The following is an 18794-nucleotide window of genomic DNA, read 5'->3' as shown; positions in this document are numbered from 1 at the left end:
ATTCTATTAGCTTTCCTAATTGCTTGTTGTGCCTGCACCCTAGCCTTTTGTGATTCATACACTAGGACACTCAGATCCCACTGCATCTTGGAGCTCTGCAATCTCTCACCATTTAGACAATTTGCTTCTTTTTTATTCTTTCTGCCAAAATGGACAATTTTACATTTTCCCATATTATACTCCATTTGCCAGATCTTTGCCCATTCACTTAACCTATCTATATCCCTTAGTAGCCTCCTTCTGTCCTCTTCACAACTTACTTTCCCCTCTCTCTCCTTTAAATATCCCATTATATTCTCTCACTCTCTCTTTCGCTCTCTCATTCCATCCTATCGTCCCTCATCATCCACTGCTCTTTTTTGTTCCTTCCCTCTCCTTCCTCCGTTCTCTCCCTCTGAACATCATAACTGCAGTGTTGCTACAAACAGCTGCCTGTTTCACTATTCAGTTTGGATGAGTAACTGTAAGTTGTTGTCAAATCTTTTTGCCCTGTTCACTTGGTCACTCTCTCCTTTTTCCGAATTTTTTCCCCTTCTCTTTCTGACTTTCTGTTGCATTCTTTAATGCTTTGAGCCATCCAGTGGTCATGAAAAGTGCTACATAAATGCACGTCTTTCTTTTTTACTGCATATTGCAGCTGGACTACTTGAGTGAAGTATTGTGTCTAGAGGGAATGAGTTAATGGAGCTCTGCAATATGGTGACCTTTGACTTATTGCCACACCTTTAAAAACAGCACAGTTAGATGCTGCCAGCAAACTGGAATCTATCTTAGATGCTCAATTGACAAGTATATGTTTAATCCCAAGATTTTATTTAACCTTCTCTAGATAGCAGAAAATAGGATTAGTCCAAGTTTGGAGTAAGCAGAGCTGATAGGTCTTTGCAGACCACAAGCAGCTTTGAAGGAAGGCTTTAAGCTTGGTTAATGTAAACAGATGAGGATTCAGCACTTTCTGAACAGATTGTTGCTTGTACTTTTCAGCTGTTACTGAGCCTGTGGAGACTTCCCGTTGGACAGAAGAAGAAATGGAAGTGGCCAAAAAAGGTTAGTATGAAAAAAATCAATTTCCTAGTCTGATTTCAAACCTTGTCTCATTGTGTCTTATTTTGTTAGTGTAGCTGCACTGCCTTTCCTATAGTGAGTTTCTCCTATTAACAAACCACTTTGATAAATTTGTAAATGCAAATTAATCATTTTATAAATATAATCTACTAATTTGAAAGTTTTGTGGCTTCCATTCAAATTACATCAAATTTACAGCACAGAAACAAGCATTTCGACGCAGCTTGTCTATCCCGGTGCTTATACTCCATATAAGCCATCTGCCACCATATCTACTTCATCTCATCCTTTCAACATATCCTTCTATTAGAAACCTTATAATGAAGTGTAATTCAGTTATAATACAACTCATATATATTAAAAACAGCTGCGTCTTATGTTGTGAAAAGTGAGTAGGTATAGCAGCTGAATGCTATTGGAAGCTGATTGCCATAGTTGGCTCCAATCTCACTGAGCTGTCTCAAGTTGGCAGCAATGCAGTGTTGTAGAATTAATTGAAAGAATTATTTCAGATTTTAAACATTTAATCTAGGCTAACACTTCAGTACAGGACTGAGGGCCGTACTGTGCTATTAGAGGTGTGCTGTCTTTTGGATGAGACATTAAACTGAGTCCCAGTCTGCCTTCTCAGGTCGATGTAAAAAAAGATAAAAATAGAAAGACTTGCATTTATATAGCACCTTCCAGTGGTCAGATTCATGGGGACCCTTTGACCAAAACAGTTGGTGTAAAATTATGGGAGAAGAGGGTAATGTTCATTGTGATCAGATTTTGTTGGGGTAGGAGCTTAGTTGTATGAAATTGAGACTTTTGCAGAAGACACAAGTTCAAGGTCATAAAGTGAAATGTGAGAGAGCGGGGCATGCCAGTAAGGAATGAGGTTGGGAGATAGAAATGGTCAGAAGGAAGTAAAGGAAAGGGAAGCTGGATAGCATTCAGAAGCTGTTTTAGCTTCCAGTCCTTGATATCAGCAGGTATAATAAACTTGTTTATTGTTGACATGTTGGATCAGCTAATGGCTTGTGCAGAGTGATGGTATAGATTAGCATATTATTGTTATTGGAGATTGGTCTCAGTTATTACTATGCTAAAATGAGTGGGTTTTATGGAGAACAATAATGGAATGTACGTTAAATGTATCATGAGATATCCATGGTAATGAATAGATGTGAAAGTGGAGGAGGGAAACGTTAACATCAAATCCATGTGGGATAAAGGTTCTTGTTCTTTTAAATGTCTGGATACTAACGTGTGCAGAGGACTTTGGGTGGCAGACCTGGGAGCACATTTATTTGCTGATGACGTAATGCTCCAAGGATCACTTTCATTTCTGAAGACCTCTTCATTTTACCTCACATACTTCAAAAAAAACATATTTTTCCAACATATCAAGTGCAGTTTTATAAAATAAATCATTTTTTGACTGAATAACTGGAGTCATAACGCAGCTCAAGTGTTCACTTTCTCTGAATTGTTGAAGCTTTGTTTTGAAGCTTTCTTTTATCAGTTTCTGTGGTGGCAGATTTTTTAAATTCTTTCATGGGATGTGGGCATCAAAGGCATGGCCAGCATTTGTTGACCATCCCTAATTGCCCTTGAGAAGGTGGTGGTGGTTGGGACAGAGTTTCATCTATTCAGCTCCTGTTTATAACTGAAGATGAAACTTAAGCAGTTTTGGAATTTGTTTTAGATTTTTTGCTCTTCAGTTGGCACCTTGCACTGGCTATGTTCACACGTAGCTGGAGTGTGGCCCTGTATGCACAGATGTGAAGTTTAGCGCTGTACGGCTCACTTTCACCATCTTTAATGTGCAGATGGTCTTTTTCTCTAAACTCTATAAATGCTGCAAGTTGTGGGTTAATTAACTTTCATTATTGGTTTTTCTCTAGTAAAATTTCTTGTTCTGTCACTATTATTACTCCAATTGTGTAAGCAGTAATTCTTGATATTTGGCACATTGCAGATAGAGAAGGTTGCTGGGACCTGGGGGAATAGGGGCAGGTGGCTGCCTCGGTGCCAGGGGAGGGGCAGGAGATAAAACAGTGTGAAAAGGAACAAGAGAGAAGCCGGGAAATAAAAGAGCACAAGAAGGAGTGAAAGAGGAGCGGGAGATAAAAAAAAGCGCGAGGAGTGAGGGAGAAGCGGAGAGATAAAAGAGCACGAGAAGGAGTGAGAGAGGAGCGGGAGATAAAAGCACAAGAAGGAGCGAGGGCAGAGCCGGGTGATAAAAGACCGCGAGAAGGAGTGAGGGGAACCGGGAGATAAATGAGAGCGAGAGGAGCAGGAGATTAAAAAACGCGAGAAGGAGCGAGAGAGCAGCCGGGAGATGAAAGAGCACGAGGAGGAGTGAGAGAGGAACCAGGAGATAAAAGAGCGCAAGAAGGAGTGAAAGAGGAGCCGGTAGATAAATAAGTGCAAGAAGGAGCGAGAGAGCAGGCGGGAGACGAAAGAGCATGAAGAGGAGCGAGAGAGGAGCCGGGAGATAAAAGCACAAGAAGGAGTGAGGGAGGAGCCGGGAGATAAAAGCGAGAGAGGAGCTGGGAGTTTAAAGAGCACGAGAAGGAGCGAGGGAGGAGCTGGGAGATGAAAGAGCGTGAGAAAGAGCGAGGGAGGAGCCAGGAGATGAAAGAGCGTGAGGAGGAGCCGAGAGATGAAAGAGCGCGAGAAGGAGCGAGGGAGGAGCCGGTAGATGAAAGAGCACGAGAAGGAGCGAGGGAGGAGCCGGTAGATGAAAGAGCGCGAGAAGGGGCGAGGGAGGAGCCGGTAGATGAAAGAGCGCGAGAAGGAGCGAGGGAGGAGCCGGTAGATGAAAGAGCTTGGTGCTGTTGCTGGTGGTGGGCTTCAGTGGACCGACATGATTTGGAGAAAATCAAGTGTGATGTCATAGGGAACTAGGTAAGTGATAACCAACCAGGTGAGTATTTAAATTGTTTTGCTCACTAATCTTTTAAATACTGGTACAATTTATTGATAACTGTTCTGAGAAGGTTTACCAGACTAATACTTATGAGGAAAGGTTGGACAGGTTAGGCTCGTATCCACTAGAGTTTTGAAGAATATGAGTGAAACATATAAGATCCTGAGGGGCCTTGACAGGGTGGATGTGGAAAGGATGTTTCCTCTTGTGGGAGAACCTAAGGGGTTACGCATTTGAAACGTAGATGAGACAAATTTCTTTCGCTCAGAGGGTCGTGAATCTTTGGAACTCTCCTCCTGAAAAGGCAGTGGAAGTGCAATCTTTGTCTATTTTTAAGGCAGAGGTGGATAGATCCTTGGTAAGCAAGGGGGTGATAGGTCATCAGGGGTAGGCGGGATGCAGGTTTGAAGTTACTGTCAGATCAGCTGTGACCTTATTAAATGGTGAAACAGGGTCGAGGGGCCGAATGGCCAACTGCTCCTTTTTCGTATGTTTATTCAAATAAGATTTTCTTCATTATAAGCTTTTTGTAATAGCAGAAGTAAAGCTTATTGGGAGCAGTAGGGTTTATTATTTAAAATATATAAAAATAAATGAATAAAAATAAAAATAACTAAAACTTTAAAATAAAATAAATACCTAAAACACATACCTGTGTAATTAAGAAACCTATAACTTTTAGTTGTAGGTGATACTAGCTTTTAATATGCATAGTAAAATGTAGTGTATGTAAGAATTATTCTAAGTTAATTAAGAAAGTAATTAAATTAACTAGAGTTTTGCACCCAGTAATGGTTACCACACTTTAGGAAGTATGTGAAGCACCTTCAGAGGGTGCAGAAAAGATTTTCTAGAATGGTTCCAGGGATCAGCTGGGGTTGTTCTCCTTGGAGCAAAGGAGTTTGAGGGCAGATTTGATAGAGGTTTACTAAATTAAGACAGTTTAGTTAAGATAGACAAGAAAAAAGTCTTCCCATTAGCTGATGGTACAAAGACTAGGGGACACAAATTTAAGGTTTTGGGCAAGAGATGCAGGGGGGGATGTGTGTTTTTTTATGCAGCAAGTAGTAATGAGCTTAACTCACTGCCTATGAAGGGTGGTGGGAGCAGAGAGATCACTCACTCACTTTTCCAGAACCGCTTTATCCATCCAATTCGGGGTCGCGGGGAGTTGGTGCCTATTCTGACAGGCAATAGGCATGGTCTACCTAGGATGGGTTGTCAATCCATCACAGAGCACACACACACACTGAGGGACAATTTACTGTAGCAAATCCACCCAACCAGCACATCTTTGGACGGTGGGAGCAAACCGGAGCACCCGGAGGAAACCCACGCGGACATGGACAACATGCACACCCCACTCAGACAGACAACCGAGGCCAGGATCAAACCTGGGTCCCTGGAGCTGTGATGCAGCAGCTCTAACCACTGCACCACCCAGCAGAGAGATCAATTATTTGAAAAACAAATTGTAATGTTTAGTTAAGGGAAATAAACTTGCAGGGCTATGGGGATAGAGCTGGGAAATGGGACTGATTGGATTGTTTTAAAGAGTCAGTATGGACTCTATCTGCCAAATGACCTTTTATTTGCTGTAATAACCCATGACTCAATATGATTTAATCTTGTTTCCTTGTGTCTTTACCTTAGGACTCGTGGAACATGGACGGAACTGGGCAGCCATTGCCAAGATGGTGGGCACCAAAAGTGAAGCGCAATGCAAGAATTTCTACTTTAACTACAAGAGGCGGCACAACCTGGACATGCTGCTGCAACAGCACAAACTTAGAGTGGTGAGTCAGCCTTTCCACCTGCATGGGTGTTTCCCCTCGTGGGGGAATCTAGATAGTGAGTATAAGTTCCGAGTAATGTTACAATCCCCATAGAGGCTGATAACTTTAACTAGAAGTTTGAATCTTTTTTTAATAGCTGATAAAAAGAAACAAAAGGATTTCATATCTTAAAGTAGGCTATGGTGCGTTTTCCCCAAACCCTCAGTTTGTGTGGTCCAATTTTATAAGTAATACCCAGCAAACTCTCTTTATTAGTAACTCAGAAGGTTAGTTTCATTCACATTCAAGCCAGGGGATTGTGGTGGGGTTGGGGCGTGGGGTAGTTGACGACCTCACACACACACACACACACACACACACACGCACAATACACATACACATATGTAAGGGGGATAGAAAAGAGGAGGCTTTTACAACAATGGATAACAACAGTAACAGAACCACAGAAATGAATATTAGCTCACATGATTTCCAGAGGCTAGAAAGTCAAAGTCTAGAAGATGTTTCCTTCGTTGTGGAGTTCAGATGAGCTCCTGATTAGAAACAGCAGCACAAATGTCTTTGAAAGTGAATGAGAATGCAGCACGATGAGGTTTCTGTACCACCACGATGAGAGGGGAACTCTTTTGTTCTTGTAACTTCTGTGGGAAGCTTCCAGGACAGGTGGCCAATCCTGAGTCATGTGACCTGTAGCAGCCAACGTTTGGTTCAACAAAAGTCCATTTTAAAATAGCAAAAGAAAAATTATGTACATAGTTTGGATTTCTTTCATGTCTTATTGACATGTTGACAAACAGTTCACAGTTGCTTCCAGCTTCTAATGAGTTTGCAATTCCATTTCACTGAGCAGTAACTTCAAGCGACCATCTCCAGGCACTTAGATTTGCAGAGATTCTTACATCCACGACCAGCTGTAAAGCTTGTCCTGATGATTCTTCCCCTCTGGCCACACTAGAATGAATCTCCTCAAATGCTTAGATTGCTATTGGATGCATCTCTTCGACTAGAGACTTTCCCTCCTGCACCCGGCTGTGGTAGTTCACAAAGCCAAGCAGTCTCTTCTCTCTGTTTACCACACAAAGCACAAAATTGCTGTCTGCCTTTGAAATTCATTGATTTACAAAGAATTGTAGGAAATAGGACCAAGAGTTAGCCATTTGGCCCCTTGAGCCTGCTCCACCATTCAACTAGATCTTGGCTGATCTTCTACCTCGACACCATTTCCCCACGTTATCCCCATATCCCTTGATATCTTTAATAACTAGAAATCTATCCATCTCTGTCTTGAACATACTCAATGACTATGCTCTCACACCCCTCTGGGTTAGAGAATTCCAAAGACTCACCAGCTGCTGAGTGAAGAAATTCCTCCTTATCTCGGTCCTAAATGGCCTACCTCTTATTCTGTGTCCCCTGGTCCTGGAGCCCCCAGCTAGGGGAGACATCCTTTCTGGCTCTACCCTGTAGAGCCATGTAAGAATTTTGTACACCTCTATGAGGTCAGCTCTCATTCTTTTAAACTCTAGAGAATACAAGCTCAGTCTCCTCAATGTCTCCTCATAGGACAATCCTGCCTTCCCCCAGGAATCAGTCTAGTGAAACTTCGCTGCACTCCCTCTATGGCAAGTATATCCTTCCTTAGGTAAGAAGGCCAAAACTGCACCCAATACTCCAGATGTGGTCTCACATCACACAAGTTCCTATATAACTGCAGCAACACTTCTTTACTCCTGTACTCAAAGCCTGTTGCAGTAAATGCCAGTATGTCATTTGCCTTTCTAATTGCTTGTTGCACCTGCATATTAGCCTTCAGTGACTTGTGAAAAAGGACACCCAGGTCTGTTTGAACAGCAACACTTCCCAATCTCTCACTATTTAAGAAATACTCTTCCATTCTTTCTCTCTTTCCCTCTCCTTTTCCCTTTCTCTCTCTCCTCCTCTCTCTCTTTTCCTTTCCTGAATCTCTAGCTGCATCCTGAGCTCTTCCACCTCAAATTTGGCTAGGGCAAGGGGTACAGAGTCAGGGGTGAGCTCATCCACCTGCTCTGGTTGATAACTGAGGTCCAAATGCTTGACAGGCAACTGGATCTGCCCACTTCTTTTCACCCTACTCGATAGTTTTAACTGTACCTCCCTAGCTACAGCTTTCAGTTGTTCTGTGCTTAAGTATGCTGATGTTTCGCCATTTAAGTTTCCTTGCTTTACCCACATTCTCACATCGAAAGTTGCCATTTTCTTAGTGTTAGGGAAAGGGAATTTGCTGCAGTAACTTTCTTGTGCTTTTAAAATTGTTCCAGCTGCTGAATTTTCCACCTTGGCTTCCAATACATTCTTTTAATATCAGAATTGGCTCATCTTAGATTTAGACTCTGGTCAATGTTCTTTTGGTCACATTTTCTTGTTTGATTAACTTTTGGTTTGAAGGAGTCTTTCCCGGACCTGAGCTGCCAATTTCTGTTATGGACAGGAGAGAGACAGGCAAACTGTACCTATTTCCTCTTACCGCCTACCTGTAACTAGGTGTTTTGAATAACTTTTAAAGTATGCGGTGCTGTTGTTTCCCAGTCCCTTGGTTTGCGTGATGCAACTTCTCCCCACACCCACACACACACACACACACACACACACACTAAAAGGAGCATTATTAGTTCATGTGATTTCCAGAGTCAAGAAGTCAAGGTCCAGAGGGTGTTTCCTTCATAGCGGGCTTCAGTTCCGATGAGGCTCTGGTTGGACATAACAATACGAAAATCCTTGAAATGGACGATGCTACAACACGATGGGCTTTCTGTGCTTAGACCGCTTGATAAGGTGTTGATCAGAGACTTTTTAAATCAAGCAGGCTTCGTGGAGTTGAGAGGTGGTAACTGACTGCTTACTCAGCCAGGCTGCTGGAGACCTTTCCAGTTGATGTTAAAGTCAGAGGATTTTCCAGTTCTCAAAGGCATATTGAGATTTCAAAGTGGTCACTCAAGAAACGTAACCTTCTTTCTCAATGACTTCAAAAAGGATGTTTATCCAGTGTTTGGAACGGGCTTTTTTCAGGACTGATAATGGCCCCAATGATTAGGGAGAGAATTTTCTCCCTGTCGGCGGGGGAGGGCGTGGGTGTACGCGCAGCCGATCAGCGCCCCCGATCGGCTGGGCGCCACCATTTTACATGGGCAGGCCAATTAATGCCCGCTCAGCGTGGAGTGGGGTGGGTGGGGGGGCGGTTTGCCTGAGTTGGGTAGTGTGCTGTTTCGCGCATGCACGCGAAAGAGCGCAGGAACCTCCGTGAGGCACTGAGATGCCTCAGGGAGATTACTTTCACTTATAAAACATTGAGTAAAGGTTTAGAAAAATTTTAAGGACATGTCCCCTCATGTGAAACTCTCACATGAGCTGGGACATGTCCATTAATTTTATTAAAAATTTTTCAAACACTTTAAAAACGTTCATGAAACCTCATCCCGCCTGTGGATGAGGTTCCATGAAAAATGCAAAGGCCGCCCGGGCCCTTCACCTGCCCACCAACTTTAAGGTTGGATGGGCAGCTCAACTAATTGCTTCATTGGCTTTTTAAATGGCCTTAATAGGCCTTTCACAGTTCGGCAGTGCGCCCGCCGAACTGAAAATATAAATGACGTGCAGTGACGTTGGGACGCACGCCCGACATCACCATGCGTCATTTTACGCCCTGCCCCCGCTCACCAAGCTGAAGATTCTACCCTAGTTGTTGAAAGAGTTACCATCCAGTTGGAGGGTCTGGTGTTGGGAAACCATTGTAGAGGCAGACCCACTGACTCCTCTAGCAAGGTGAGCTTAACAGATGCAAATGGCATCCCTTGCTTCCTCTTTGAAATGGTACCAGGGACAGTACCAGGTGTGGTATGAACCTGTTAGCATGTAGCCATGACAAGTTCTGATGTGGGAGTCTCCTAGTGTTTTGTGATTACAAGGGGTCTATGCAATGAGGCTTGAGATTCTAGAGCTGAGAAAATAATTCCTTTGTTCTTGTAACTTCAGGGGGTAGTTCCTGGACAAAAGGCCAACACTGGTCATGTGATTTGTAGCAGCCATCTTCTTTGGTTCAGCAGAAAGTCAATTTTTTTAAATGGCAAAAGAATAAAATTCTGGATTTCTTTTCATATCATATGGAACCCTACATTTATTTTTGTTTATTCGTTCATGGGATGTGAGCTTCGCTGGTTAGGCCAGCATTTATTGCCCATCCCTAATTGCCCTTGTTCAGAGGGCATTTAAGAGTCAACCACATTGCTGTAGACCTGGAGTCACATGTAGGCCAAACAAGGTAAGGACGGCAGATTTACTTCCCTAAAGGACATTCGTGAACCAGATGGGTTTTTACAACAATCAACAATGGCTTCATGGTCATCATTATACTTGTAATTCCAAATGTTTATTGAATTCAAATTCCACCATGCTACAGAGTATTACCCTGAGTCTCTGGATTATTAGTCCAGCAACAATACCGTTATGCCGTCGAGTCCCACATCTGCAGTTCTGTTTTTCCCACCAAAATGGAAAACTTCATATTTTTCCATATTATATTCTATCAACTGTGTTCTTGCCCACTCACTTAGCCTGTCTAAATCCACTTGAAGCCCGTTAACATTCTCCTCACAATTCTCACTACCACTAAATTTTGTGTCATCAGCAAACTTGGCAGTATTACATTTGGTCCCCACATCCAAATCATTGATATAAATTGCAAATAGCTGGGGCTCAAGCACTGATCCTTGCGATACCCCACTAGTTTCAGCCTGCTAGTCTGAGAATAACCCATTTATTCCTATCTCTTGTTTTCTGTTGTTAACCAATCCTCAAACCATATCAGTATATTGCCCCCATTCCCATGTGCTCCAATGTCACTTGCTAACCCTCGCGTGGAGCCTTATTGAAAGCCTTCTGAGAATCCAAATACACCACACCCACTGATTCTCCCTTATCTATTCTGCGAGTTGCATCCTTGGAAAACTCAGCGACAGGTTTATCAAACATCATTTCCCTTTCATAAATCCATGTTGACTCTTCCCAATCTTACCATTATTTTCTAAGTGTCATGTTATCATATCTTTTATAATAGACTCCAGCATTTTCCATACTACTGATGTCAGGCTAACAGATCTGTAGTTCCCTGTTTTCTCTCTCCCTTTTTTCTTAAATAGTGGGGTTACATTTGTTACCTTCCAACTTGCAGGAACTGTTCCTGAATCTATAGAAATTTGAAAGATGACCACTAACGCATCCACCATCTCTACAGCCACCTCTTTCAACACTCTGGGATGTAGATCATCAGGTCCAGGGGATTAATCAACTTTCAATCCCATTAATTTCTCCAGTACTACTTTTTACTAATACTACCCTTTCAGGTCCTCAATCTCACCTAGTTCCTTGCTTCTCTAGTGTCTCAAAGAGGTTTTCTGTATATTCCACCAAGACAGACATAAAAGCCGGAACTTTCCGGTCCCATTGGCGTAGGGCGTCATGGTGAGGGGTGGGGATGGATAATATGGTGTGAAGGCCGAAAATCGGTTTCACACTGGCATCAAAGCACAGCGGGATCATCTGATGGTGCCCAGCATGGCGGAACGCCAATGCTGCTGGAGGACAGCGTGAACTTGCTTAGCATCCCGCTAATGGGGTGCAAAGTAAGGCCCAACCAGAATCATCCCACACCCAATTTTCTGTTACGCCAGCAGGAAAACATGCCGGTCCAGAACACATCTGGACAAGTGTGGCATGCAGAAGTCAGGACTTACCCTTAGGCCCTGGCTCAGATCGTGGACATCTGAGGAGCAGAAGGTGCCCTACAGCCTCCGGACCCAGGAGGAACACGTGCGTTGCATGCTGGGTGGATTCTCATAGACATGGCCCTGATGCAAAGCAGCTCACAGAAGGTGGGAGGGCTCCATTGACGCCTGGGTTCTGCTTTGGAATATCACGGTCTTGACCATAGGCTGTTACGGATGATCAGCAAAGGGTGGGAGAGGAAAGCCCAGCTGTGAGTGGGAGAGGAATATATACCGGGGGTGTGGGAGAGGAAGGTCTAGGTTTGACTGGGAGAGGAAGGTGTACTGGGGTGTGGGGGCATAAAGCTGTACTGGTGCAGGGGGGTGCGTGGGTGGTGTGCAGATGTTTGGCAGGGGGGTTGACAATAAAGGTGGGGTGAGGTTGGGAGAGGGGAGGAGGGTATAAAGGGGGAGAATGTGGCAATTGAGGAGGAGGGAAGGAAGGAGTCTGGGGTGGGGGAGGGCACCATTTTATCCTCCGACTTGCGTGCTGCTCTGTTGAGGGCTTCCAACAGCTCTGCGTGATGTTCCCCTGCCTTCTGCTGGCCCTCCACGTTGAGTTGGAAGGCCAAATCCAGAAACTCGTTATCTGACTCAGACCGTACATATGCCTCTTCCCCAGCAGTCTTCCACGGACCAGGGAACTCAGCTGAACCTGCCTCCTCCTGCTGCGGACACATGTCTGTGCGGTGACCACCAGATTGTGAATCCCAGCCTGCTCTAGATCTAGGTCCCACCAGGGTGTGCCTCTGCACTGGTGCAGGGTTTGGGAAAGCACTGTGATGGGTCTTCCAGGCTGCTTATTTCCAGCTCTTCAATGGAGGATGTGCCCTCTTGGCTGGAAGTGAGGACATGGATGGAGCTGAGGGACTGGATAGCTGAGGGCGTTAGTTGCTTGGCAGATCTCCCTGTGAACCAAAGTAGAGATAATTAGTGCATGGCAGCAGAGTCAAAAATAGGAGAGAGAGCACTCACACTTGCGTTGAGAGAGGGATGATGTGGCACAGGATCCTCACATGGATGTTCGCCACTGACCTCACCATTGTCGCAGGCATGGTCCACAGTCAGCACGATGGCACGCTGCTCAAACTGAGTGAGGGGCCTAATGTTGGCCACTCACCCCTGATCTGGGACCTCTCCCTGCTGTTATGAACTCACTTTTCCTGCTTGAAAACAGATGGAGAGAGTGTGAGCAGGAAGCATAGCATGACATAGAATGTTTGCGTGGTGAGCAGAGCCATTAACGATGAAGACGTGAGCTCCAGAGGATGCGAGTCTGATGGAAACGTGAGGTTGTGTGTGAGTTAGTGGTATTGTCCCTTGAGGTGTGAGATCCCTGTGGATGTGTGATGGGCTTGTGAGTGTGAGAGTTGAGAGTGATGAGGTGGTTGACATAACCTGGCATCCATCCTCTTCATGCACTGGATGGCTGACCTGCTCTGTGCTCCGGTGGCGCTGAACGCTGTTACCATGCCTCCCGGGCCAGTGGGTGGACCTCCTGTGGCCTGAGTGCGGGTAGAGGACATCGTGGTGGCCTTCCACTGAGTCCAGCAGGCACCCCAGGGAGGCGTCACTAAATTTGGGAGTTGCCGTCTCCTTTGCTTTCGAGGCCATCTGTCGCCTGAAGCAGCCCTGGTCTGAAGACATGAAGTAGGCATGAGCGCTGGTGCGCTTTAACTATGGTGTCTAGAGCGAGGAAGTGCTGAGGTCACGGTGTGGTGGGCAAATCCGAGCCCGCCCGCCAGCTATCTGGCGTGTTTCCAGTGAATGCATTATTAATGAGGATGGACGTGCTGGGATTGTGACGATACTGTGCGAAAAGCCACCATTGTAACTGGTGGGTAAAACTCCTTTTTCCCACCCTCTACCGCACTTTTTGGAAATCTGGGATGATTCCGCCCAAAGTATTTGTTCAGTTTTTCTGCTATTTCCTTATTCCCCATTATGGAATCTCCTGCCTCTGCCTGTCTTTGCTAATCTTTTCCTTTTTACATGCCTTTGGAAGCTTTTACAATCAGATTTTGTATTTCTCACTAGTTTATTTTCAAATTCTATTTTCTGGTTTTTTTTTAATCAATTTCTTGGTTCTACTTTGCTGAATTTTAAAATACCCCAATCCTCAGGCTTACTACTTTTTTTTGGCAACTTTATAGGCCTCTTCCCTTGATCTAATACAAATCTTAACTTATCATGTTGGCCAGGGTTGGATCACTTTTCCTGCTGGGTTTTTGTGCCTCAAAGGAATGTATTGTAAAATCACCTTATAATTCTTTAGATGCTAGCCATTGCCTGTCTACCATCGTACTTTTTAATGTAGTTTCCCAATCTACCACAGCCAACTTGCGCCTCATACTTTGTAGTTTCCTTTGTTTAGACTACCACTGTGTCTCTGACGAATGTAATATGGCCGCACAAGATGGTCTTCGCATGTGCGGAAATCCAATGACGTTGCTGCTGGAGCCTGTAGCCTGGAACACAGAGTGGCAGAATGAGGAGAGGCAAAATAGCCTAACATTTTCAGCAATCTACAATCCACTTACATTACTGGGATAGTAAGACAGAGCTTCCATGTGACTGTAGTAAAATACCTCACTAGGAAAAGGTTTTACTTTCCCTCTCCTCCTGCTGCCAGAGACAGTGATAGCCACGAATAATCCCTGACACACATTTCCCCCTAAAAAGATGGCGGCCGCTAATCTGGATCTACCATCAGCATGCAACTGTATGTGCATGGTGTTGGCAGCAAACACAGACTTAGATTAAAGACCCTAGTTTCAGATTGAATTATATTACTTTCAATCTTTATGTCAAATTCCATCATATTATTGTCACTCTTCCCTAAAGGCTTCTTTGCAATGAGATTATTAATTAGCCCATTCTCTTTGCACATTACTAGTCTAAAATAGCTCATTGTCTAGTTGGTTCCTCAACATACTGTTATAGAAAACCATCTTGTAAACATTCCAGGAAGTCGTCCTCCCCATCATTGGTGCTAATTAGGTTTACCCAGTCTGTGAAGTATCCCATCATTACTGTATTACCCTTGTTAGGGGATTAAACTAGAATGGCAGGGGGATGGGAACCTGAGCAGGGAGACAGAGGAGGGGGAAACAAGGATAGAAACAAAAGACAGAAAAGTAAGAAGCAAAAGTGGAAGACTGAAAAAACGATGGCGAAAAACAAATGGGGTCATAGTGCAAAATGAAGCTAAAATGACTAACAAGGTTAAAAAGACAAATCTAAAGGCATTGTATCTTAATGCGCTGAGCATTCGCAATAAGATAAATGAATTAACAGCACAAATAGATATAAACGGTTATGATATAGTTGCAATTACAGAGGCATGGCTGCAGGGTGACCAAGGATGGGAACTAAACATCCAGGGGTATTTGATATTTAGGAAGGACAGACAAATAGGGAAAGGAGGTGGAGTAGCATTGTTAGTAAAGGAGGAAATCAATGCAATAGTGAAGAAGGATATTGGCTCGGAAAATCATGGTATGGAATCTGTCTGGGTGGAGATAAGAAACACCAAGGGGCAGAAAATGTTGATGGGGGTTGTCTATTGGCCCCCAAACAGTAATGGAGATGTAAGGGAAGGCAATAAGCAGGAAATTAGAGACGCATGCAATAAGGGCACAACTGTAATCATGGGTGACTATAATCTACATATAGATTGGACAAACCAAACTAGCAATAATACTGTGGAGGGGGATTTCCTGGAGTGTGTACATGATGGTTTTCTAGACTAATACATTGAGGAACCAACTAGTGAGCAGGCTATCCTAGACTGGGTATTGTGCAATGAGAAAGGATTAATTAACAATCTTGTTGTGCAGGATCCCTTGGGGAAGAGCAACCATAAAATGATAGGATTGTTCATTCGGATGGAGAGTGAAGATGTTGAATTTGAAACTCAGGTTCTGAATCTAAATAGAGGAAACTACGAGGGTATGAGGCGTGCGTTGGCAATGATGGATTGGGGAACCTTACTAAAAGGGTTGACAGTGGATAGGCAATGGCTAATATTTAAGGAACGTATGCATGAATTACAACAATTATTCATTCCTGTCTGGCGCAAAAGTAAAAGCGAGGGAGGAATTGGAGAAAATCAATATTAGTAAAAAAAATGGTGCTAGAGAAATTAATGGGGTTAAAGGCTGAAAAATCCCTGGGGCCTGATAATCTACACCCTAGAGTACTAAAGGACATGGCCCTGGAAATATTGGATGCATTGGTAGTCATCTTCCAAAATTCTATAGACTCTGGAGCAGTTCCTACAGATTGGAGGGTGGAAAATGTAATGCCACTATTTACAAAAGGAGGGAGAGAAAAAACAGAGAATTACGGACCAGTTAGCCTAACATCAGTAGTGGGAAAAATGCTAGAGTATTATAAAAGACGTGGTAACAGAACACTTGAAAAGCATTAACAGGATTAGACGAAGTCAGCATGGGTTTATGAGAGCAAAATCATGTTTAACTAATCTACTGGAGTTTTTTGAGGACGTAACTAGTAGAATAGATGAGGGAGAACCAGTGGGTGTGGCCTATTTGGATTTCAAGAAAACTTTTGATAAGGCCTCACATAAGAGGCTAGTGGGCAAAATTAAAGCACATGGGAATGTTCGACCCAAGAGAGCTGTGGAGGCTGGGTCATTGAATGTATAGAAGGCTGAGACAGGTAGATTTTTGAACTGTAGGGGAGTTGAGGGTTGTGAAGAACAGGCAGGCAAGTAGAGTTAAGCCTAAGCTCAGATCAGTTATAATCTTATTGAATGGCGCGGAACAGGCTCAAGGGACCATATGGCCTACTCCTGCTCCGGTTTCTTACGTTCTTATGTTCTTATGCCTCGGAATGGGCATGTCTGGGAGGGCCCTTCACATAACACTAAGTACAAGTTGTTTAAAGTGAACCATGTTGAAGAACAAGCAAGAAGTTGAAAAACTGCAAGATTCTGCCCTATATCATACCAAGCTGTGATATTCCTTGATTTTTTGAGATACCTGTACCTTTCGTGAGTTCATGAGTAGAAATTTGGAACACTCTTCTGCAAGTTGCAGTTGTTCATTTTTTTTTTATTCGTTCTTGGGATGTGTGTGTTGCTGGCAAGGCCAGCATTTATTGCCCATTCCTAATTGCCTTTGAGAAGATGGATGAGCAACTTCTTGAACCACTCCGGCCCAAATGGTGTAGGTGCACCCACTGTGTTGGAGACGGGCTTCCAGGATTTTAACCAAGTGACAGTAAAGGAGTGGCGATATAGTTCCAAATCAGGATGGTGTGTGTGTTGGAGGGGAACCTGCAGGGGGTGATGTTCCCTTGCACCTGTTGCCCTGGTCCTTCTTGGTGGTAGAAGTTGAGTTTGGAGGGTGCTGTTGAAAAATCCTGTAATTGCTAGATTTTTATTAACGAAATGTATCGAGTATGAGGCAAAGGCAAGGAGGTTACAGATCAGCCATGATCTCATTGAATGGGCAGAACAGGCTCGGGGGGCTAAATGGCTTACATTTGTTTCAATATGTTAATATTCCCCCCCTGACATGGGTGTAATGTGATAGGGAGCATGAGATCATGGGTGTAGAGTTACAAGGTTCCCAGGAGTTTGTTTTACATCTTCTCTATCTCCTTAGCAACAGATGTCACGGAGATCACGTGAGGATCGGGATGTATCTCAATGCGAAAGCATTGCTTCAACAGTGTCTGCACAAGAGGATGAGGACAATGAAGTGTCCAATGAGGAGGAGAATCCAGAGGATAGTGAAGGTATAAAGGAATCTATGTCACCAGGTTGTGATAATACCTGCTTGGATAAGTTCAAAACATTGTGTGGGGCAGGGGGTCGGGGGTGGTTGCTGGTGGGAGTAAGAATCCCAAAATGTCCAGCATTATGTCCCCATATTTGTGTTTGAACTGAGGGAATACCTAACCTGCCAGTGCCCATACTGCAAGATGATACTCGACTCCTCTATATCTGCGTGGCAGAACTATATTTGGCTGCTACTGGTACATACTCTGTCCAGTTATATTTGGCTTCCACCAATATTTCTGCAACAGAATTAAGTTAGGGTTTATGAGTATCTGCTCTATAGAACAGCAGCAGTTTCTGAAGGGATTCCTGAGGCCCAATGGTGCTGTTGTATTAAAAATGTTGATGATTTACTTACACAAGGTGCAGATGCTTAAGAGTTTTATTAAACAATCTGTGTAATTTTATCGATCTACAAATCAGCTGCATCTAGTCTAAACTCTCTTAATTTATCTCCCTGCATTCTTTCCCATAGAGAAGCTCTTTATTCAATGAGAATATTGAAAATTCAAAAGCCAGTCTGCATCTAGGCAAGTTAAGGTTGTTTTGGAGCCCTTTGTCTAATGAAAGGTTATCATGTCTTTCAGCAGCTGACTGAACTGTATTTCCACTGTTTTCAATTGTTATTTCAGATTTGTATCATTTGTTGCATTACTTTTTGTTCCTCTATGCTTCTTATCTCAAAGGCTTTAATTGTGAAAGCTGAATGTGAATTCTTTATTCCCAGGAGCTGAGAACAGCTCAGATACTGAAAGTGCACCTTCACCATCGCCTATGGAGACAGGCAAGTCAAGCAAGGAAAGTGCTGAAGCTAACAGGTTAACTGGAGAAGAGCTCAATCCTACCACCAAGGACACTCCAAGTATACCACCTGTCTCACCAGCACCAGCCGCTGCCTCACCTGAACTGCAGGTCAAGCAGGAGATGAACTTGGGCTTTGAGGAGTCAATGGAGGGGCAAAGGGGACCTGATGCTGAAGCAAAGCCTGTGTTTGAACCTCTGATGAAGACCAAAACTGAGCCTGTTGATGTGGATATGAAGCCAGAAGAAAATCTACAGATTAAAGTGGAAGTGGATGCCAAAGACAAGGAGTTTGAGAAAGCCAGACAGCAGGGAACAATGGGAGCAGAGCTGCTCGATCTACCGCAGCCTGGAGTGCAGGTGGAGTCCCACTCAGACAATGATTCAAGTGCAACCTGCAGTGCAGATGAAGTGGAGGATGGGGAGCCTGACAGGCAAAGGTGGGTACATTCTGTTTGATAAAGCGGCATGATAGCTGAGAAAGTTACTTCATCAGCAAGACCAGTATTTTGTAAATTTTATAGAAAAAATGGATGGTATAAGAGCCAGAAGTGACACGAAGAAAGTTTTTTACGCAAGGAGCAGTTAGGATTTAGGATGCACTGCCTGGT

General features: G+C 43.8%; 1 protein-coding gene across 14 annotated transcripts in view; it reads left to right on the top strand.

The window, feature by feature from the left end:
* Positions 1–18794, top strand: part of ncor1 (nuclear receptor corepressor 1) — a 399352-nt gene that overhangs the window by 241131 nt on the left and 139427 nt on the right. For 12 of the 14 annotated variants that reach the window (XM_078548371.1, XM_078548369.1, XM_078548368.1 and 9 more), the window contains 4 exons: positions 985–1047; positions 5636–5778; positions 17207–17339; positions 18110–18623. In XM_078548371.1, the coding sequence (XP_078404497.1) occupies positions 985–1047; positions 5636–5778; positions 17207–17339; positions 18110–18623 (853 nt within the window). The remainder of the gene's footprint in view (positions 1–984; positions 1048–5635; positions 5779–17206; positions 17340–18109; positions 18624–18794) is intronic. The other 2 variants (XM_078548367.1, XM_078548360.1) reach the window with 1 other exon arrangement.

The sequence above is a fragment of the Cetorhinus maximus genome, chromosome 9, assembly GCF_964194155.1.
Source record: "Cetorhinus maximus chromosome 9, sCetMax3.hap1.1, whole genome shotgun sequence".
NCBI lineage: Eukaryota > Metazoa > Chordata > Chondrichthyes > Lamniformes > Cetorhinidae > Cetorhinus > Cetorhinus maximus.
This window is presented reverse-complemented; position numbering and strand designations above follow the sequence as displayed.